This window comes from Geotrypetes seraphini, chromosome 3, assembly GCF_902459505.1.
Source record: "Geotrypetes seraphini chromosome 3, aGeoSer1.1, whole genome shotgun sequence".
In the NCBI taxonomy this organism is placed as follows: domain Eukaryota; kingdom Metazoa; phylum Chordata; class Amphibia; order Gymnophiona; family Dermophiidae; genus Geotrypetes; species Geotrypetes seraphini.
The window spans coordinates 364521133-364539668 of record NC_047086.1 but is presented as its reverse complement, the minus strand read 5'-3'; the positions used below and the strand labels follow the sequence as shown (position 1 = coordinate 364539668).

The 18536-nt window shown below is 45.5% G+C and overlaps 1 protein-coding gene across 3 annotated transcripts in view; it reads left to right on the top strand.

Moving 5' to 3' along the window:
• Window positions 1-18536, top strand: part of MEMO1 (mediator of cell motility 1) — a 191254-nt gene that overhangs the window by 161876 nt on the left and 10842 nt on the right. For 2 of the 3 annotated variants that reach the window (XM_033938653.1, XM_033938654.1), the window contains exon 8: window positions 749-853. In XM_033938653.1, coding sequence (XP_033794544.1) covers window positions 749-853 — 105 coding nt within the window. Of the gene's footprint in view, window positions 1-748; window positions 854-18536 lie in introns of those variants that run through there. The other variant, XR_004538849.1, reaches the window with a different exon arrangement.

The following is an 18536-nucleotide window of genomic DNA, read 5'->3' as shown; positions in this document are numbered from 1 at the left end:
TTTGTAAGTTAAAACAAAGGCCTTAAGACATTTCACTTTTTAAAATTTTTACATTCAGTTTTGGGCATATTTGTGTTGACTTCTTTGAAACTTGACTTTATTACTTTTGTCCTTAATAAATCAAGGAGCTTGTTGGACTGATCTGTTATCAGAAACACTGACCCACTAAAAGCATGAATGCAGCAAACTTTGTGAAGAATTTCTTTTTAAGTCAATATTGGCCAAAAGTTTTTTCTGTATGCCTTTATGTTTTAAACCAAAATAAAATGCATTGATAAAAAACCAAAATATCTTGGAATAAAGCAGAAAACAAAGAAGCAAAGGAACAGTGAAATTACTTTGAAAAATCTGCTGCTTTAAAGTACTATTGGTTGCAACAGTTTTGTTTGGAAAAGCTCAGCATATCTGAACATTTTCCCTTAATGAATTTCAGGGCCAGGGCTTTAAATTTTATGACTTATTTTTTAAACTGCAGCTTCCTTACAAAACTTGAAATGCTTACTTGTTGCTGTCTTAAGAAAGGAAAACTTCACTGCTGGTATTGTGTTCCTGTGAACAATGTTCTTCCACTAGGCAGTATGGGAAGCACATTTGAAATCATAAAGTCTATTCCATTTATCTGAACTCATCTGAAAAGTGCATGTCTTTTAATAAAATATATATCATAATCTCAATGTGTTTGCTTATCTGGAAGAAAAGAATATAATGTGCATATGAAGTAATCCTAGTTGTCTATTGTCTCTTTCAGGGTATGAGCATTATAGAACAGTTAGATCCTGTATCTTTTAGCAATTACTTGAAAAAATACCATAATACAATATGTGGAAGACATCCCATCGGGGTATTATTAAATGTAAGTACTGTTTTGCACTTTAAAATGTTTTAGATGAAATTCTCAGCTTTAACTTACCTTCATGCTTCTATCGCTAACATTGCATAAGAGAGGCTCTACCCAAACTACAGGATAAGCATCAAATAGAGGCTGACAAGAAAACCAAAGTTGTAGGAAAGTAATGCTTACTTTTAGCTTTGGGGTTTTATGTGCATGAGATCTTTTGTTTCTTCATAAGACTTAATTTTCTTGCAGTCCTTGAACTTATAGGCAGGTGGCAGCCTAATTCCTCTCCCCTAAGCTTTCCTGCCTGCAAGTGATAGTCTAATCTTTGCAATGCCAATTCAGAGTGAAACTTTGATTGCATGTTTCCCAGTATACTCTGTAAACATGTACTGTATATATTGTGATTTGGTCAGGAAGCTAGTTCCCTAGGTAGTTGCATAGAAAAATAGTTATTGATAAAACAGTATTAACTCTAAGGTAAAGATGTACATTCTTTATGTACCATAGTATAGTGCTCACAAGGTAACTTAATACTTATTCAACCCTATGCATACACTGTATTATGTTCTGATTAATTAAATGTGTGAAACAAACAGAAACAAAGTCAGAAAATTGAGACATGCCAAAAATAAACCATTTTTTCCCCCATGTAGAATCTACCCTAAAACAAGGGGGTCCAGAAGTGCACAGAGCTCTATAGACCAGACCACCTGTGATAAATAAGTAAAAGGTTAATTAAACATGATAAACTGCTAGATTGGCTATTCTGAAAATATTTGTGAAATACAGTATTTAAAATTGCCAAAAATCTGCTTAATGCCGTTTTCAGTGTATATTTTCCCTGGTCTTGGGGGCCATATAAACTTCAATATCAGACCGTATTGGGCTCAAGGGCTACATGTTGCCTACCCCTGCTCGAAAAGATACTAGCCCAAAATTCTCTAGAAGCCACTACTGTTGACTTGGAAATATGTTCTGCTCTACATATCTACTGAGGACAATGTATCCTGAAACTTCCCAGGCATTAATTAGTGAAAATTGTCTAGGTCAGGGGTGCCCACACTTTTTGGGCTTGCGAGCTACTTTTAAAATGACCAAGTCAAAATGATCTACCAACAATAAAATAAAAAAAAAACCACAATGCACACTGTACGCATAGAAAATGTTAATTATCATTCCTATTCCAGGGTTTTTCAAAGAGGTCAAAGCAGATGACTCTATGCACTATCACCTCAGTAACAACCATACAAAAATAGACAAATATATCCCCCTCCCTTTTTACTAAACCACGATAGCAATTTTTAGAGCGCAGGGAGCTGCGCTGAATGCCCAGCGCTGCTCTCGACACTCATAGGCTCCCTGCGCTAAAAATCTCTATTGCGGTTTAGTAAAAGGGGACCTTAGTGTAAAATATAGACAGCAGATATAAATTCAGACACATTTTGATCACTAAATTTAAAATAAAATCATTTTTCCTACCTTGTCTGGTGATTTCATGAGTCTCTGGTTGCACTTTCTTCTTCTGACTGTGCATCCAATCTTTCTTCCCTTCTTTCAGCCTGTATGCTTCCTCTCCTCCAGACCTCGTTCCCTCCCCCAACTTTTCCTTCCTCTCTCCCTGCCCTTTCTTTCTCTCTGCCTCCCTTTCTTTTTTTTCTGTTTCTCTTCTTTCCTTCTGTCTCCCTGCCTGCCCTTTTTCTTTCTTTCTCCCTGCCCTCCCCCAAGCCACTGCCATCGGGGACCAGGACCCAAACCGCCACCAATAACAGGCCCCAAACCGCCACCAATAACAGGCCCGAAAGCCGACACCGCCCCAACTTCTCCCTGCTTCGGCCGACCAGCATCGCGATCGAGCTGTTGGGGGAAATGCTGCCGGGTCCTGCCTTCGCGGAAACAGAAAGTAGGCAGGACCCGGCAGCAAGAAGAGGAAATGCTTCACTAACCTGTCTCCCGCCTTAGCCCATAGCGAACGCTTGCTTCAGGGATCTCAACATGTGCGTGCAGGCTTCCCTTCTCCCCCCCCCCCCCCCGGACATAACTTCCGGTTTCGGAGGGAAGAGAAGGGAAGCCCGCACGCACACGTTAGAGCCACGGAGCATAAGTTCGCTACAGGCTGAAATCTCCAAGCCGTTTTTTTTTTTGGTTTTTTTTTAATGTTCAGCAGCGGCGGCGGCAGCAGATGACAGCTGGGCGGACCGCTCAGCTAAAAGGCCCTAGAGAGAACACTGGAGAGGAAGGCTGATCGGCCCGGTAGATCAGGACGGCAACACGAGTCTATCACGGAGCCCGGGATGGGCTCCGCGATCGACTCGCGTTGCCTTCCTGAGCTACTGGTCGATCGCGATCGACATGTTGGGCACCCATGGTCTAGGTAGTCATGTCTGTATGAATTTTTCTTTTGCCTCTTGTATGCAGAATTAAATCTTGTACATGGTTTTTGTTAGCTATAAACTTTGTTCCTGAACCAGTGAGTAGTCAATCCCTTCTCATGAGAATTCTTGTAGAGAGCCTCATTTGCATCCTCCACCTTCCATCCCTATTGGTGGTCCTCCAATTCCTCAGTTGTCTTTTCTGCTTATATTTATTTTCAATTTCATTTGGGTTTTTTGCTGACTGTTTGTGAGACTTTTTGGTGCTGCAGAGGATCCCAATCTTGGGGCATCTCTGGCTATGGGAGAGCGCAGACTCTGTTATCAAGAGTCTGCTTCCAAGGGGTAGACTTCTTTGCAGTGTACCCACTTGTACAGCCTGCACTAATAGTTTGGGAGCTCAGAGACTGATCCCTTGGGAGCAAGGATCGCCTCAGGTTCATCCGCAGTGGGCTTGAGCACAGGCTGAATGACTGTGTTAGTTTTTACAGGACTGGGGCCGACTACTTTCCTCCCCCCATTTGCGTGGGTTAGGTGTAGTAGGGGGTTGAGGTCTCTGTCCAGTTCGTTGGGCTCAAGAGTCAGTCTGAAGAAATGATCAGTCCGGATTCCAGGCTTGCTGAGTCAAAAATTCTCCCTGTAAGCTGTTTGCAGCTTCAGCACTTGCAGCTCCTAGCACACAGCATGGCATAGTGAGTAACAAGCTGACAGCTGTAAAACAAAATTGGATGGGGGAGGTTTAAAATCAGGGTTAGAGTCGGGTTCACCCACCTCTAAAATCCCCAAACCACTAGTTTTTGGACCCCATTGTAACTCCCCCAGGCTGTTTTTGGTGCTAAGGTCTAGATCAGGGGTGTCCAACCTTTTGGCTTCCCTGGGCCGCATTGGCCGAAAAAAAATGTTTCTGGGGCCGCACAAATGCTGCAGCAAGACAGAGGAGGGAGCCAGCCAGACGGTAAACACCCAGGGGCAGCAAAGGAAAACATTGCATTGCCCTTGACCAGGGCCACACAAAATACTTCACGGGGCTGCATGCGGCCCTCGGCCCATAGGTTGGACACCCCTGGTCTAGATGCACTAAAGTCAGTCAGTAATACCAACTGGATTGCTGTTTGCCGATTCTCTGGCTGATTGTGGACCAGCGATCAGGGGTCATGCGGAGGGCTGTCATTGGCAGTGGGGGGACTTATTTTTTCTTTTTTTTTCTATTTTATGGGATAGATATTTTACATGTGTAACACATACAAAATATCTGTGCTATTGGAAAGAAATGAAAACAATCCAGGCAGACCTGTGGTGTAACACAGTTACCGACAGGTCTAGACCATAAGACAGGAAAGTCCAGTCTGAGGAAGTGCCATACATAAGACAGGAAGGTCCAGTCTGAAGAAGAATGAGATGAAGAGGGCTCTATTTCAATGCCTTTATTCTCCCAGTCGGGGGTCCTCTGCTGCAGCAGTGTCTTTTGTCATCCGGGCTTGCCTCTTCAAGTTGCGCCATGATACTGAGGCAGTAGCCAGGAGGGATCACCAGTTTCTAATGTCTAGAGTGGATTAAGTTACAGATGTTCTGTATGATCTTTTCAGAGTTGTGAGCAAAATGTCTTCTTATTCCATTTCCATCCGCATTATACTATAGATCAGACAGTGGGTGGTGGATTTCTCCTCTAAGGCGACCTTAAGTAAATTACTGTTTGGGATATTTACTCCTTGGTAAAGGTCTGAATGATCTTATGGCCAGTGTGCAGGATTGCAAGCCGAAGTCTTTACAGGGCAGCAGACTTTGAGCCCCTAGAGGGTCAGGTCGCAGTACTTTTCAGATCTCCAGATGATATCACCAGTTCTCAGGAGGGCTTTTGGGCTAGAGATCTTTTCAAGGCTCCAGACAAAAATTTGGAGGGGCCAGGTGCCCCCAGTCTTCAGGATCCCGCGCTGCCACAACTCCCGAGAAGTCGTTATGACACCAAGCCATCAGCCAAGCCTCCACGCATCAGAGGGAAGTTGTTGATCTATTGGGGAGCATAGGCAGAGATACTATAGACCAGGGGTAGGGAACTCCAGTCCTCGAGAGCCATATTCCAGTCTGGTTTTCAGGATTTCCCCAATGAATATACATTCAAGCTTTCAAGCAGTGCATGCAAATAGATCTCCTGCATATTCATTGGGGAAATCCTGAAAACCCGACTAGAATACGGCTCTCGAGGACCGGAGTTCCCTACCCCTGCTATAGACCACTGGGTACTGGACATTATACAGAAGGAGTACAAGCTTGAGTTCTTTTGTCCCCTCTTGGACCTTTTTCTGGACTCTCTGGCTGGGAAACTGGAAAAAGCAGCCAAAGTTCAAGCAACAGTGCAAAGGCTGTTGGATCGAGGAAGACTTGGACTCTGGCAGATACTCGGTATACTGTACTTCATAGTGCCCAAGAGAGGCTCTGAAGACTGGAGGCCAATTCTAGACCTCAAAGTGGTAAATGTGGCCCTCAAAATATACCCCCTTTCTGAATGGAGACAGTGCAGTCAGTGACTGCTTTAGTGGCGCCTGGGGAGTTTCTCGCCTCGCTGGATTTGACGGAGGCCTATGCACATTCCCATTTTTCCAGAGCACAGAAAGTTTTGCATTTACATGGACTGGAGTAACACTTCCAGTTTATGGCCTTATCCTTCATGCTGGACACGGCACCACAGACCTTCACCAAGGTAATTGTTGAAGTTGAAGCACACTTGCACAGAGTAAAAATACATCCGTATTTAGATATTTGTATCTGAAGGCAGGCTAGCAGCTCAAAGAGTGATTCAGCTACTTCAGAAGCTAGGCTGAGTGGTCCACTTTTGGAAAAGCCATCTGGAACCAATGCAGATCTTGGAGTATATAAGAGTACAAATCGACTCCAGAGAGGACATGGTGTTCCTCCTAGAAGCCCTCAGAAGGAAGCTTAGGTGTTAGATAAAGGAGTTTCGGAATGGGATGGATCCATTGGCCTGGCATTATTTTCAGGTGCTGGAATCAATGATTGCGACCATGAACGTGGTCCCCTGGGCAAGGGCACAGTTGCATTCACACCAGGGTGTGCTTCTCTCTCGCTGGTACCCGCAGAGGGATTTGCTCCAGCAGCAGCTGCTGCCTTGGCTAGTGGAAGCACATTGCAGTCTAGTGGTTGGGGCCTCAATCTCTAACCAGAAGAGTTTCCTTTGCACCTCCACATTCTTTTTAGATCCGCAATTCATCAAATACAAGTTGATGGCACTTTACAACAACAAGAGGATAAGAGCCTACCATCAAAAACAGGGTAGGGGGGGAACAAAAAGGCGATTATAGTAAATCTAAATTTAAAAAACCAAAATAGTATGCAAGATATACTGCTGCTTTAGGATAGCCTAGGAGTAAGTGTTTAAGTCTTTAATTCTGAGGGAATGCCTGTGTGAAGAGAGAGATTTTAAAGGTTTCATTTTTTTAAGGGTGATTCATTCTAATGTCTAAGGGAATATTGTTCCACAAACAGGAGGCATAATGCAGTACTTCATACTAACTGAAGCTGTCTTATTAGATGACCATGATATAAGGAATTAGTCTAGTGTAGCACCTACTAATGTGAAAAGGGGGTGAGCTCAAGAAACGATCTGGTAGACCAAATTTGTCTAAGAATAAAATAGCATTTGGAATCATCAAATTTCTGGACCTCTGTTCTCTTCTCAGCAGGCTGGTGCACCTTTTAGAGTTATTTGGTATAGGTCATTTTACTATGTGCTAGATTCACTAACCTGATTTCTCTGGCTGATCCGTGGTCAATTCCAGCAGGCCCAACCAGTTCACAACAGCAAAAAATTCTAATGAGGGCGATCAGAGGAGCGCCTCCTCTGCCTGTACAGATCGCTAGTGTGCAACCTTGATGCATGCGCAAACCATCTGCATTCCCTGCAGATGGTCTGCGCATGCGTTTTGTGTCAGGGTTTTTGTTTTTGTTGGGTTTTTGTTTTTTGGGGGGACCCCGATTCTCCTGCTCTCCTAGGGTAGGGCAGAAACCCATACTTTCATGCTTTTACTTTTATTTTACTTTTGTAGCCCAGCGAGCCCATGGTTTTAACCCACTTTAAACCCATGGGTTAAAACCACGGGCTTGCAGTGCGGGGAAGGGCAGGAGAGATTCGGGGAAGAGCAGGGTGGCGGGCAGGAGAGATTCGGGGAAGAGCAGGGTGGCAGGCAGAAGCAATTCGGGCAGCGATTTGGGGGAGAGAGGGCAACAGGCAGGAGAGATTCGGGGCAGCAGTGGAGCTGGAGAGGCGGAAAGGATGTTTGCGTCACTCAGCCCTCAGTGAGAAGATCCGCCTCTTCATTGTGCCAAATAGGAAATGGCTTGTTGCCTGCTTTCATTGTTGCTCTCGTTTGCAGATAAACCAGAGATCCCCAGCTCCAAATCTCAGTTTCTGCCCTTCTCTCCCTTCCTCCAGCGCTGCAAGAGGCCAGAAAAAGAGGCTTTTTTTTTTTTGCACGTGGCAGGGAGGGACAGGAAGCGAATGCCTGTCCCATTGTCCCCGCGCACAGCTTCAGGACGCTGTCCCTGAAAATGGGATATTTCGGTATCCCGAAGCTATGTGTGGGGACAACGGGACAGGGAATCTAAAAACGGGACTGTCCCGTTCAAAACGGGACTTATGGTCACCTTATGTTTGTCTGCAGTAGTAGAAACTTCTAAGCCTGCTCCATTTGATACTGAGTCTGAAGCACAATGTTCTCTTATATAATGCTTTTCTTTGTAGCACTCTCGGGAAATTCACTGCTTGGATTTCTAGGTCTGTTCCTGACCATCTACCAGCAAAGAAAAAGCATCTAGAGTTATTGAAGGACTGTGACCTTCTCTTCTCCATAAAATGAGTTTTCATTACATTTCAGAGTTGCTTCCATTGTGTAGGCAGGGAGAGATCCCTCCAGCTGAAGGGAATGAGCCCTCTGTTTTTCGGCTTTTAGAGAGGACCAGCCTTCTATTCTGAATTGCTGGAGACTTTGGAAATTTTATTCTTTTTGTCAAGGGAGAGCTTCTGTTGGAGCTTCTATTTTGCAGAGAATGAGAGAGCCCTTCAAATTTCTTTACCTTGCATGAAGTTATTTAGACAGGTTTAATTGTAGGGAGAACAATGGCTAAACTCAATTTTGGGGTTCCTGAAAACAGAGAGAAATTTAACAACCCAGAGTGAATGCCTTAGTTACACTGGTAACTAAGAAAATTTTTCCAGACAGTGGAAAGAAGTACAGTACTGAAAAATATTTAGGATAGAAAATTAGACTCTGCTTAAGCATTCAGTCTGCAAAGTTTGTTTCTAGATTTTCAGTTTATTTGTTCCTTCAACCTAATTTAGTTTTTATTGCAGATGCTTTTAATGATCTCCTTCACACTTCTGCTTGAAGCATGGCTTTAGCTGTATCATCTAAAAGGCTCCTATGGCTAAAAAATTGGTCTGTAGATGCTGCATCTAAATCCTATCTTAGCAGGTTATCTCATAGAGATAAGATTCTGTTTTGATGATTTAGAGAAGATCTGGGTGACTCTAAGCCTCAAAGACTTCCTGAGGACAAACCCAGACTCTCAACTTGTTCTTCCTCTAGCAGATCCAGATTCAAAGATGTTAAGTTGCATTGTTCAGGATGTTCTAGTATAACCAGTGTCTAGACCAGTGGTCTCAAACTCAAACATTTTGGATTTGTAGGTACTTGGAGGGCCTCTGAAAAAAATAGTTAATGTCTTATTAAAGAAGTGACAATTTTGCATGAGGTAAAAACTCTTTATAGTTTATAAATCTTTCCTTTTGGCTAAGTCTTAATAATAATACTGTAATTTATAGCTAAAGAGACATATGATCAAGAAACTGTTTTATTTTACTTTTGTGATTATGATAAACATACTGAGGGCCTCAAAATAGTACCTGGTGGGCCACATGTGGCCCCCGGGCTGCGAGTTTGAGACCACTGGTCTAGACTGACCTTTTTAACAGTCTTCCTTTTGTCCTGATAGAAAATATGATACCCATGGATCACGATGGTCGATGCTGTCAAATCTTTACAGTGAAGCCATTGGGATCCATTCTCCTCTTCAGATAGGTCATTCTCTGAGAGAATGGAGTCGTATTACTTCAGTGGGTCATAGAGGATGTAGGACAAAAGAATAAGTTGGAATTTGCCAGACTTCTTCCAGATTCCTTTCTAATTTCTCCGTCATGCTCCTTTCAAAATTTGTTGTTCAGTCAAAGCTTAAAAATGTTATCAGTCTAGCAGCAGTTATTCTACTTCCCAGATTGGAGAAGACAACTGGATGATATTCTATATACAGTACTTTATAGTTCCAAATTAGTAAGATACCTTTCTCCTGTTCTGAAATTAACAGGAGTAAATCAAGCCTTTAAAAATTCCTTATGTCAAGATGGAAACTCTAAGATCAGTTATAGCAGGTTTTGGCTTCCCTAGATCGTAAGAAAGCATTACCTTCATGTTCTGATCTAGGCAGCCCTCAAAGATTGCTTGAAATTTGCAATTCTATGGCATCATTTTCAGTTTCAAGCCATGCACTTGGATCCAATGACAGTTCCCAGAACCTTCTCCAAAGTTGTGGTGGTGATGGCACAAGCCTTCATGTGGCAACAAGATGTCCAAATTCATCCTTATCTGGAAGACTGCTTGATAGCGTGGAAATCTTTCAAGGAAGCAACCAAGCTACCACAGAATTGCTGTGTCTCTTGCAGACTACAATAAAATGTGAATCTGGAAAAGAACAAGCTGCTCCTCACTCAGAACAATTGAGGGATGTTTTTTCTCCCCAGACACAGACTAAACAAGTTACAATAGCAAATGTAAGCTATGCTGTGCCAGAGGGTGCCATGGGTATGGGACTAGCGCAGGTTCTCTGCTCTATGACAGCGGACATACTTTTAATTTCTATCTGAAAGATCAGGATAGAATCAAGATGAACATGTTCTCTTGTCTAGTAATTGAATATTCCCCCCAAAAAAATCCTGTAGTTGGTTTAGTAGCAAATTCTTAATTTTTTTTTTCTAAAAATAACAAAGAAGTGGGACAATAGTTGTCCACAGAGGCCCTTTCCAGCTTTTCACTTTTCAGCAAAAGTTCAACTACGAGTACGTCTCTTTTTTTAATTTATCAGGGTAGCAACCTGCACTTTAATGATTTATTGATCATGTTGGTCAAGAATGATACTGTCTTCTTTTTTTTTGCTTTCACTACTAATGGTAGGCATACATCTAAGAACATAAGCCGTGCCTCTGCTGGGTCAGACCTGAGGTCCATCATGCCCAGCAGTCTGCTCATGCGGCGGCCCATCAGCCCTCTATCTATACCCTTCTATCCCCTTTTCCTTCAGAAAATTGTCCAATCCCTTCTTGAAATCCAATACCGTCCACTCATGCAGTGGCCCATCAGGTCCATGACCTGTATACTAGCCCTCTATCTATACCTTTCTATCCCCTTTTCCTTCAGAAAATTGTCCAATCCCTTCTTGAACTCCAATATCGTACCCTGTCCTATCACTCCCTCTGGAAGCGCGTTCCAGGTGTCCATCACCCATTGGGTGAAGAAGAACTTCCTAGCATTGGTTCTGAATCTGTCTCCTTTTAATTTTTCGGAATGCCCTCTCTTTCTTGTAGTTGTCGAAAGTTTGAAGAATCTGTCCCTCTCCACTTTCTCTATGCCCTTCGTGATCTTATAAGTCTCTATCATATCCCCTCTAAGTCTCCGCTTCTCCAGCGAAAAAAGCCCCAGTCTCTCTAATCTTTCAGCGTATGAAAGGTTTTCCATACCTTTTATCAAACGCGTCGCTCTCTTCTGAACCCTCACAAGTATCGCCATATCCTTCTTTAGGTATGGCAACCAATATTGGATGCAGTACTCCAGATGCGGGCGCACCATCGCCCAATACAATGGCAGGATAACTTCTTTCGTTCTGCTTGTAATACCCTTCTTGATTATTCCTAGCATTCTATTTGCTTTCTTAGCAGCCGCTGCGCATTGTGCCGATGGCTTCATTGTCATGTCCACTATTACCCCCAAGTCCCTTTCTTAGGAACTCTCACTCAATAACAGCCCTCCCATTGTGTAACTGTACCTCAGGTTTCTGTTTCCTACATGTAAGACTTTGTATTTCTCTACATTGAACTTCATCTGCCATCTCGTCACTCACTCCCCTAGTTTGTTTAGGTCCCTTTGTAAATCTTCGCAGTCCTCTTTAGTCCTAGCCCCATTGAATAGCTTGGTGTCATCTGCAAATTTTATTACTTCGCTCTTCGCCCTCGTTTCTAGATCATTTATAAATACATTGAATAGCAGCGATCCAAGCACCGACCCCTGCGGAACACCACTCCAGTCCGAGTAGTGGCCCTTCACTCCTACCCTCTGCTTTCTGCCCACCAACCAATTCCTGATCCATCTGTGTACGTCTCCTTCCACCCCATGGTTCTTTAGTTTCCGAAGTAGGCGTTCAAAGGCTTTTTGGAAGTCTAAGTATTCAATGTCTATAGGGTCCCCTTTGTCCATCTGTTTGTTAATTCCTTCGAAGAAGTGCAATAAGTTCGTCAGGCACTATCTTCCCTTGCAGAAGCCATGTTGGCTTGTTTTCATAAGTTTATGCCTCTCTAGATGCTCCTCGATGCTATCTTTTATCAGCGCTTCCGCCATTTTCCCCGGAACCGAGGTCAGACTTACCGGTCTGTAATTCCCCGGGTCACCTCTCGATCCCTTTTTAAAGATGGGCGTAACATTGGCTATCTTCCAATCCTTCGGGATCATGCCTGTTTTCAGAGATAGATTACAAAACTGCTGTAGTAGTTCCGCTATTTCCTCCTTTAGTTCTTTCAATACTCTAGGGTGGATTCCGTCCAGGCCCGGTGATTTGTCAGATTTTAATTTTTCTATCTGCCTGTGTACGTCCTCAAGGCTTACTTCCATGGATGTTAATTTCTCTGTTTGGTCTCCTTTGAAGATTTGTTCAGGTTCCAGTATGTTGGATGTGTCTTCTTTTGTAAATACTGACGAAAAGAACATGTTTAGTCTTTCCGCCACTTCTTTCTCCTCCTTCACCCCTCCCTTCCTATCTCCCTCATCCAGCGGTCTCACCTCCTCCCTAGCCGGCTGCTTCCCTTTAACATATCTGAAGAACGGTTTGAAATTTCGTGCTTCCCTGGCTAGCCTCTCTTCATATTCTCTTTTTGCTTTTCTAACCATGAGGTGACATTCTTTTTGATACTTCCTGTGTTCATTCTGGTTCTCCTCGGTTTTGCCCTTTTTCCATTTCTTGACAGAATTCTTCTCATCCCCTATCACTTTCTTCACTTCTTTAGTTATCCACGCCAGGTCTTTTGTTCGGCTCTTTTTGCACCCTTTTCTGAATCTGGGGATATACCGATTTTGTGCCTCGCTTACTGTGTCCTTGAATAAAGACCAGGCTTGCTCTACAGTCTGCCATTTCTTTGTGTTGTTCCTGAGTTTCTTCCTTACCATTACCCTCATTGCTTTATAGTTTCCTTTCTTGAAGTTAAAAGTTGTTGCTGTGATTCTCTTTCCCTTTGGTATTCCTACTTCAACTTTGAACTTGATCATGTTATGATCGCTGTTTCCCAACGGTCCCGCTACTTCCACGTCCTTTGCAGGTCCTCTTAGCCCATTAAGGATTAGATAGATCCAGAGTGGCATTTCCTCTTGTCGGTTCTCTGACAAGCTGATCCATGAAGCAGTCCTGTATAGCTTCTAGGAATCCGGTCTCCCTAGCGCATTTTGAGTTTCCAAGACTCCAGTCTATTCCAGGATAGTTGAAGTCTCCCATAATGATCGTGTTACTGTTTTTGCATTCCCGTTTCATCTCAGCTTCCATTTCTTCATTGGTAGTTTTGTTTTGTCCAGGTGGACGATAGTACAGGCCCATCTTTATCTCAGGCCTTTTCCTTCCCGGTATTTTAACCCATAGCGATTCCAATTTGTTGGTCGTCGCTGCTGTGTCCACTCTGGTCGAGTGTATGCTTTCTTTTATGTACAGAGCTATTCCTCCTCCTTTCTGCCCTGAACTGCCTCGCAATAGAGTTTGTACCCCGGCAGTGCTATGTCCCATTTGTTTTCTTCATTCCACCATATTTCGGAGACCCCAATGATGTCTAGGTTCTCAGGCCATGACTTCTAGTTCCCCCATTTTGTTCCTTAGGCTCCTGGTAATTTTTTGTCTTCGTTTCCTTTACCTGTGCTTCGATCTTTATTTTCTTCTCCTGTGCTACAATCCTCTTATCCTCCTCCTCTGGTTCAATCCGCTCCTGTGTTTTGCCCGTTGTTTCTTCCCAGCATTTTTCCCTCATAGTATCTTCACAGGATACCTTTTCCCGAATCGTCAACACTTGGTCGACTGTCGGCTTTCCCCTTCTTCTTAGTTTAAAGCCTGTTCTATTCCTCTCTTGACGTTGTTTGCCAGAAGTCTAGTTCCCGCCGCGCTCAGGTATAGTCCATCTCTCCTGAAGAGCTTGCTCTTGCCCCAAAACGTTGTCCAGTTCTTCACGAAGTGGAACCCCTCTTCCTCACACCATCTCCTCATCCATGCATTTATTGATTATAGTTCTGTCTGCCTCTTCACATTTGCCCTTAGTACTGGTAGGATCTCTGAAAACACTATCCTCTGAGTCCTCATTTTCAACTTCCTTCCCAGAATCTTGAACTGTTCTATCAGTGCACTTCTGCTATAGTCCCTCCTGCTGACATCATTTGTTCCGATGTGGATTATTACTGCAGTCTCTTCCATCTCTGCTCCTTCTAGGATCTTTCCAATTTTGTCCACGATGTCCTTTGTTCTCGCTCCTGGGAGGCAGGTCACCAGTCGATTCTCTCTCCCACCTGCTATGTGGCTGTCCACTTGCCTGAGGATTGAGTCTCCCACTAGGATCGCGGACTTCCCCTTCATCAGTTTTTACTCCGGTCGCAGGTCTATGTTCTCGGAGTGCTTCGCTGCTTCTTCTTCTATGTCCTCGGTGTGCTTAGCTGCTTCTTTTTCTGTGCATCGACTAGACCATTTCTCCCCTTCCTTCAGGATTCCTCTGTGGGTATCTTCCTTGGAGTCGTCTTCCACTTGTTCTCCCTTCCATGTTGGTGTGTCTTCATCTTTCCTCTGATGTTTGTGTTCTTCCACCCTCCCCCTGTAGGCCTCCTCAATGAATTCATCGAGTTCTCTGACTTCTTCCTCAATGTGTCTCCCTCTCATGAAGTCCTCCGCTGTCCTGAGTGGGTCTTCTGTGATGTAGAGTCCTTCCAGTTCATGAATCCGGTCCTTCAGTTACCTGACTTCCCTCTTCAAGCTTTTCAGTTCCTGACACCGACTGCATACATATGACAGTCTGTGCAGAACACTGGAAAGCTCATCTTCTGGAGTAGAGAGTTGCATGGGGACAGAAATCCCATCCGTCCCCGCCAAAGTCCCACCTGTCCCCGTGAGGAATCCCTCCGTCCCCCGCGAGGATTCCCCTCCGTCCCCGCCCGTCCCTATAAACTTAAGAAATAGTTATTTCATTTAATTATGCTACTGAATTAAAGGCTCTGATAGAAACCCATTTACAAATAAGCAAAAAGACTTTATTAATTTGGAAATATTAATTGGGAAGAATACATACTTTGTAAACGGGTTTCTACCAGAGCCTCTAATGTTTATAAATTTTTATCATACAGCAAAACTGAAAAGGAAGATCTTGTAATGTGAACTTTACTTCAATATATAAACTTTCAACCAGAGAGGTGCTCAGAACCTTGAAAAACAAGGTGGAATAAATGCTAACTGGGGACAAGCCCCTATAAGCATTTCAGTGTTCTATCATTGCATCCTCTCCCGTGATAGAAAGAAATATGGTGAAAAATATTTTACTGATTTTACCAGGAAGTGATGTAATCAAGGGTGACGAGGAAGGAAGAAGTTTTCACTCAGTTCCAGCTTGTTTGGCGGCTCTCTGAAGAAGCCTCTGGCAAAACGCATTAGAGTCTGCTGGAGTGAGACAGCTTCCCCAAGCACCTTTGCAAGTTAAGTTCACATTTGAAAAGCGTTGAAGTTATTATTTTTTCACATGATTGATTTGGGACATTAGTAAAATATTTTTCACCATATTTCTTTCTATCACGGGAGAGGATGCAATGATAGAACACTGAAATGCTTATAGGGGCTTGTCCCCAGTTAGCATTTATTCCACCTTGTTTTTCAAGGTTCTGAGCACCTCTCTGGTTGAAAGTTTATATATTGAAGTGAAGTTCACATTACAAGTTCTTCCTTTTCAGTTTTGCTGTATGGTTCTGCTTTTTGGGAGATGCAGTTTAAAATTTGACCCAGTAGTTTTCATTATAAATTTTTATCAACACAACTAATATACTACTTTATCCTGAAGCAAAAAAAAAAAAAAAAGAAATAGAATTCTTTTCCTACCTTTGTTGCCTGGTTTCTGCTTTCCTCATGTTCTCATTCAATTCCTTCCATCCACTGTCTCTCTTCCCTCTGCGTCTTCCATTTGCTCTGTTACTGTGCCTCTCCCTTTCTCCCCCCTTCCAAATTGGTCTGGCACCCATCTTCTTCCCTCCACTCCCCCCATAGACTGGCATCTCTGTCTTCTTCCCTGCCAGCGTCTTCTCCCCACTCTCTCTTCCCCATTTCCTTTCAGCGTCCTTCTCCCCCCCCCATCTTCCCCATGTCCTGTCAGTGTCCTTCTCCCCCCTCTGTCTTCCACATGTGCTTTCAGTGTCCTTCTCCCCCCCCTCTGTCTTCCCCATGTCCTTTCAGCATCCTTCTCCCCCCCCATCTTCCCCATGGCCTTTCAGTGTCCTTCTCCCACCCCCAACCCACCTTCCCCATGGCCTTTCAGCGTCCTTCTTCACCCCTTTGTCTTCCCCAGTGCTTTCAGCGTCCTTCTCCCCCCTCAGTTTTACCCATTTCCCTTAAGCGTCTTTTCTTCTCCACTCCACCTTTCCTCTCTTTCTCCCTCCCCACCCCTTACCTTTGTGGCGCTTCCCCACCCAACCGACAACAGAACAGGCCCGGTTGGACAAACCTCCCTGCCCTGTAGCCGCGGATCTAAATTACCTTCTTACAGCTGCTGTAAGAAGGTAATTTAGATTCGCGGCTACAGGGCAGGGAGGTTTGTCGGACCGGGGCTGTTGTCGGTCGGGGAAGCGCCACAAAAGTAAGGGGACCTGGCCGGCTGTGCTGCACCTGGGGCGGACCGCCCCCCTCCCTTGGTACGCCACTCAAGCCGCGAGGCTACTCTTCTTCTCCTTTCCTGCCCTGCCTGCAGCACAGAGCCGAACGGAAGTCTTCCCAACGTCAGCGCTGACATCGGAGGGAGGGAGGGAGGGCTTTGTTTAAGCCCTCCCTCCCCTCCGACGTTAGCGCTGACGTGGGAAGACTTCCATTCGACTCTGTGCTGCAAGCAGAGCAGGTAGGGAGAAGAGCCGCACGACTGAGTACATCCAGCCCCGCAGGAACCCCGCGACCCTCGGAGGCGTCCCCACGGGATCCCCGTGACCCTAGGGGGCGTCCCCATGGGATTCCCGTGACCCTAGGGGGCATCCCCATGGGATCCCCGTGACCCGAAGGGGGAACCCGCGGGATGCCCACGGGTCCTGTGGGATTCCCGTCGTCCCCGTTCCCGTGCAGCTCTCTATTCTGGAGTCCCTCTGCTTCCATTGCTGTCCGCCTTTCTGGAGTACTCTCTTTTCTTTTACTGTTCCTTTTTGCTTGTGTGAATGTGTGTTCTCTTCTGTGCCTGCTGCTTGCTACTTCCTTATTTCCTTGTTATATGTTTTTCCCTGTATCCACTCCTAATGTGCCGCGTTTGTCTAGTTTCGACTAGTGTTGTGGTGTCCTGTGTTGGTTGGTGTTCCTAAACTTAGGATAGCAGTTTGAGTGTGTCCTGCTGTTGTTACGTATATATGAGCACTTGTTTGGTTATTTGTTGGCTTCAGTGGCGTACCTAGGGGGGGGGCGGGGGAGGCGGGCCGCCCCGGGTACCAGCCCTAAGGGGGTGTTCCCGGCCTTGCCGTTCAGTCCCCCGCCACCCCCGAAGGACCGCTCGCCCCACTGACCTTCCTGCACCACCTGTGAAGCAGCCTGCAGCAGGATCGCGAAGTCAGCGTCAGCATCCCTGCGCTGCTTCCTGCGCCGCGATCCCGCCCCTCCTCTGATGTCAGAGGAGGGGCGGGACCGTGGCGCAGGAAGCAGCGCAGGGATCGCTGACGCTGACTTCGCGATCCTGCTGCGGCTGTTCATAGGTGGTGCGGGGAGGCCAGGGGGGCGAGCGGTCCTTCGGGGTGGGTCGGGGCATCAGGCCTTCAGGGTGGGGCGGGCGGGCAGGCAAGCAGGCTTTCAAGGGGGAGGGGGTGACAGGCAGGCAGGCAGGCCTTCAAGGGGGGACAGGCCTTCGGGGGGGGGGGTGCAGACCTTCAAGGGGTGCAGGCCTTCAAGGGGGGACAGGCCTTCAAGGGGGGAAAGGCAGGCAGGCAGGCCTTCAAGGGGGGACAGGCCTACAAGGGGGGGGGAGAAGCTACAAGGGGGTGGGACAGGCCTTCAAGTGGGGGACAGGCCTTCGGGGGGGTGCAGGCCTTCGGGGGGTGCAGACCTTCAAGGGGGGGACAGGCAGGCAGGCCTTCAAGGGGGGGACAGGCCTACAAGGGGAAGGGACAGGCCTTCGAGGGGGGTGCAGGCCTTCAAGGTGGGACAGGCAGACCTTTAAGGGGGGACAGGCCTTTGGGGGGGGACCATGATTTAGAAGTACACGGAGGGAAGGGGGTGTTCAAAGAGACATGCATATGCCAAACTTTGGGGGGGGGAAGAAATAATGGGTCTGAAAATAGAGGAGAGGGAGAGAGATGATGGACCATGGGATTTAGGGAGGGAAGGAACAGAAAGGGAGAGAAATTGGACACAAGGGATGGTGTGGAGGAGGGATAGAGATACTGGATAGGAGGGTAATTAGGAAAAGAAACGGAGAGATGGTGGACTCTGGGATGGTGGGGAAGGAGGGAGAGATGCCGGATGAAAGGGTATTTAAGAAAAGGTGGATCTGTGGAGGGAGATGAAAAAAAGGAAAGATACCAGACTTCCTGGGAAGGGAAGGGAAATGGAAAGGGAGGACAGAGTTGGCAGATGGATGGTTAGCATGCAGAAAGAAGGAGACCCTGGCAAGCAAGTTATCAGAAGAAAACCAGAGCCTTGGACCAACAAGATTTGAAATATAACCAGACAACAAAAGGTAGAAAAATTAATTTTATTTTCTGTTTTGTGATTATAACATGTCAGATTTGAAATGTGTATCCTGCCAGAGCTGG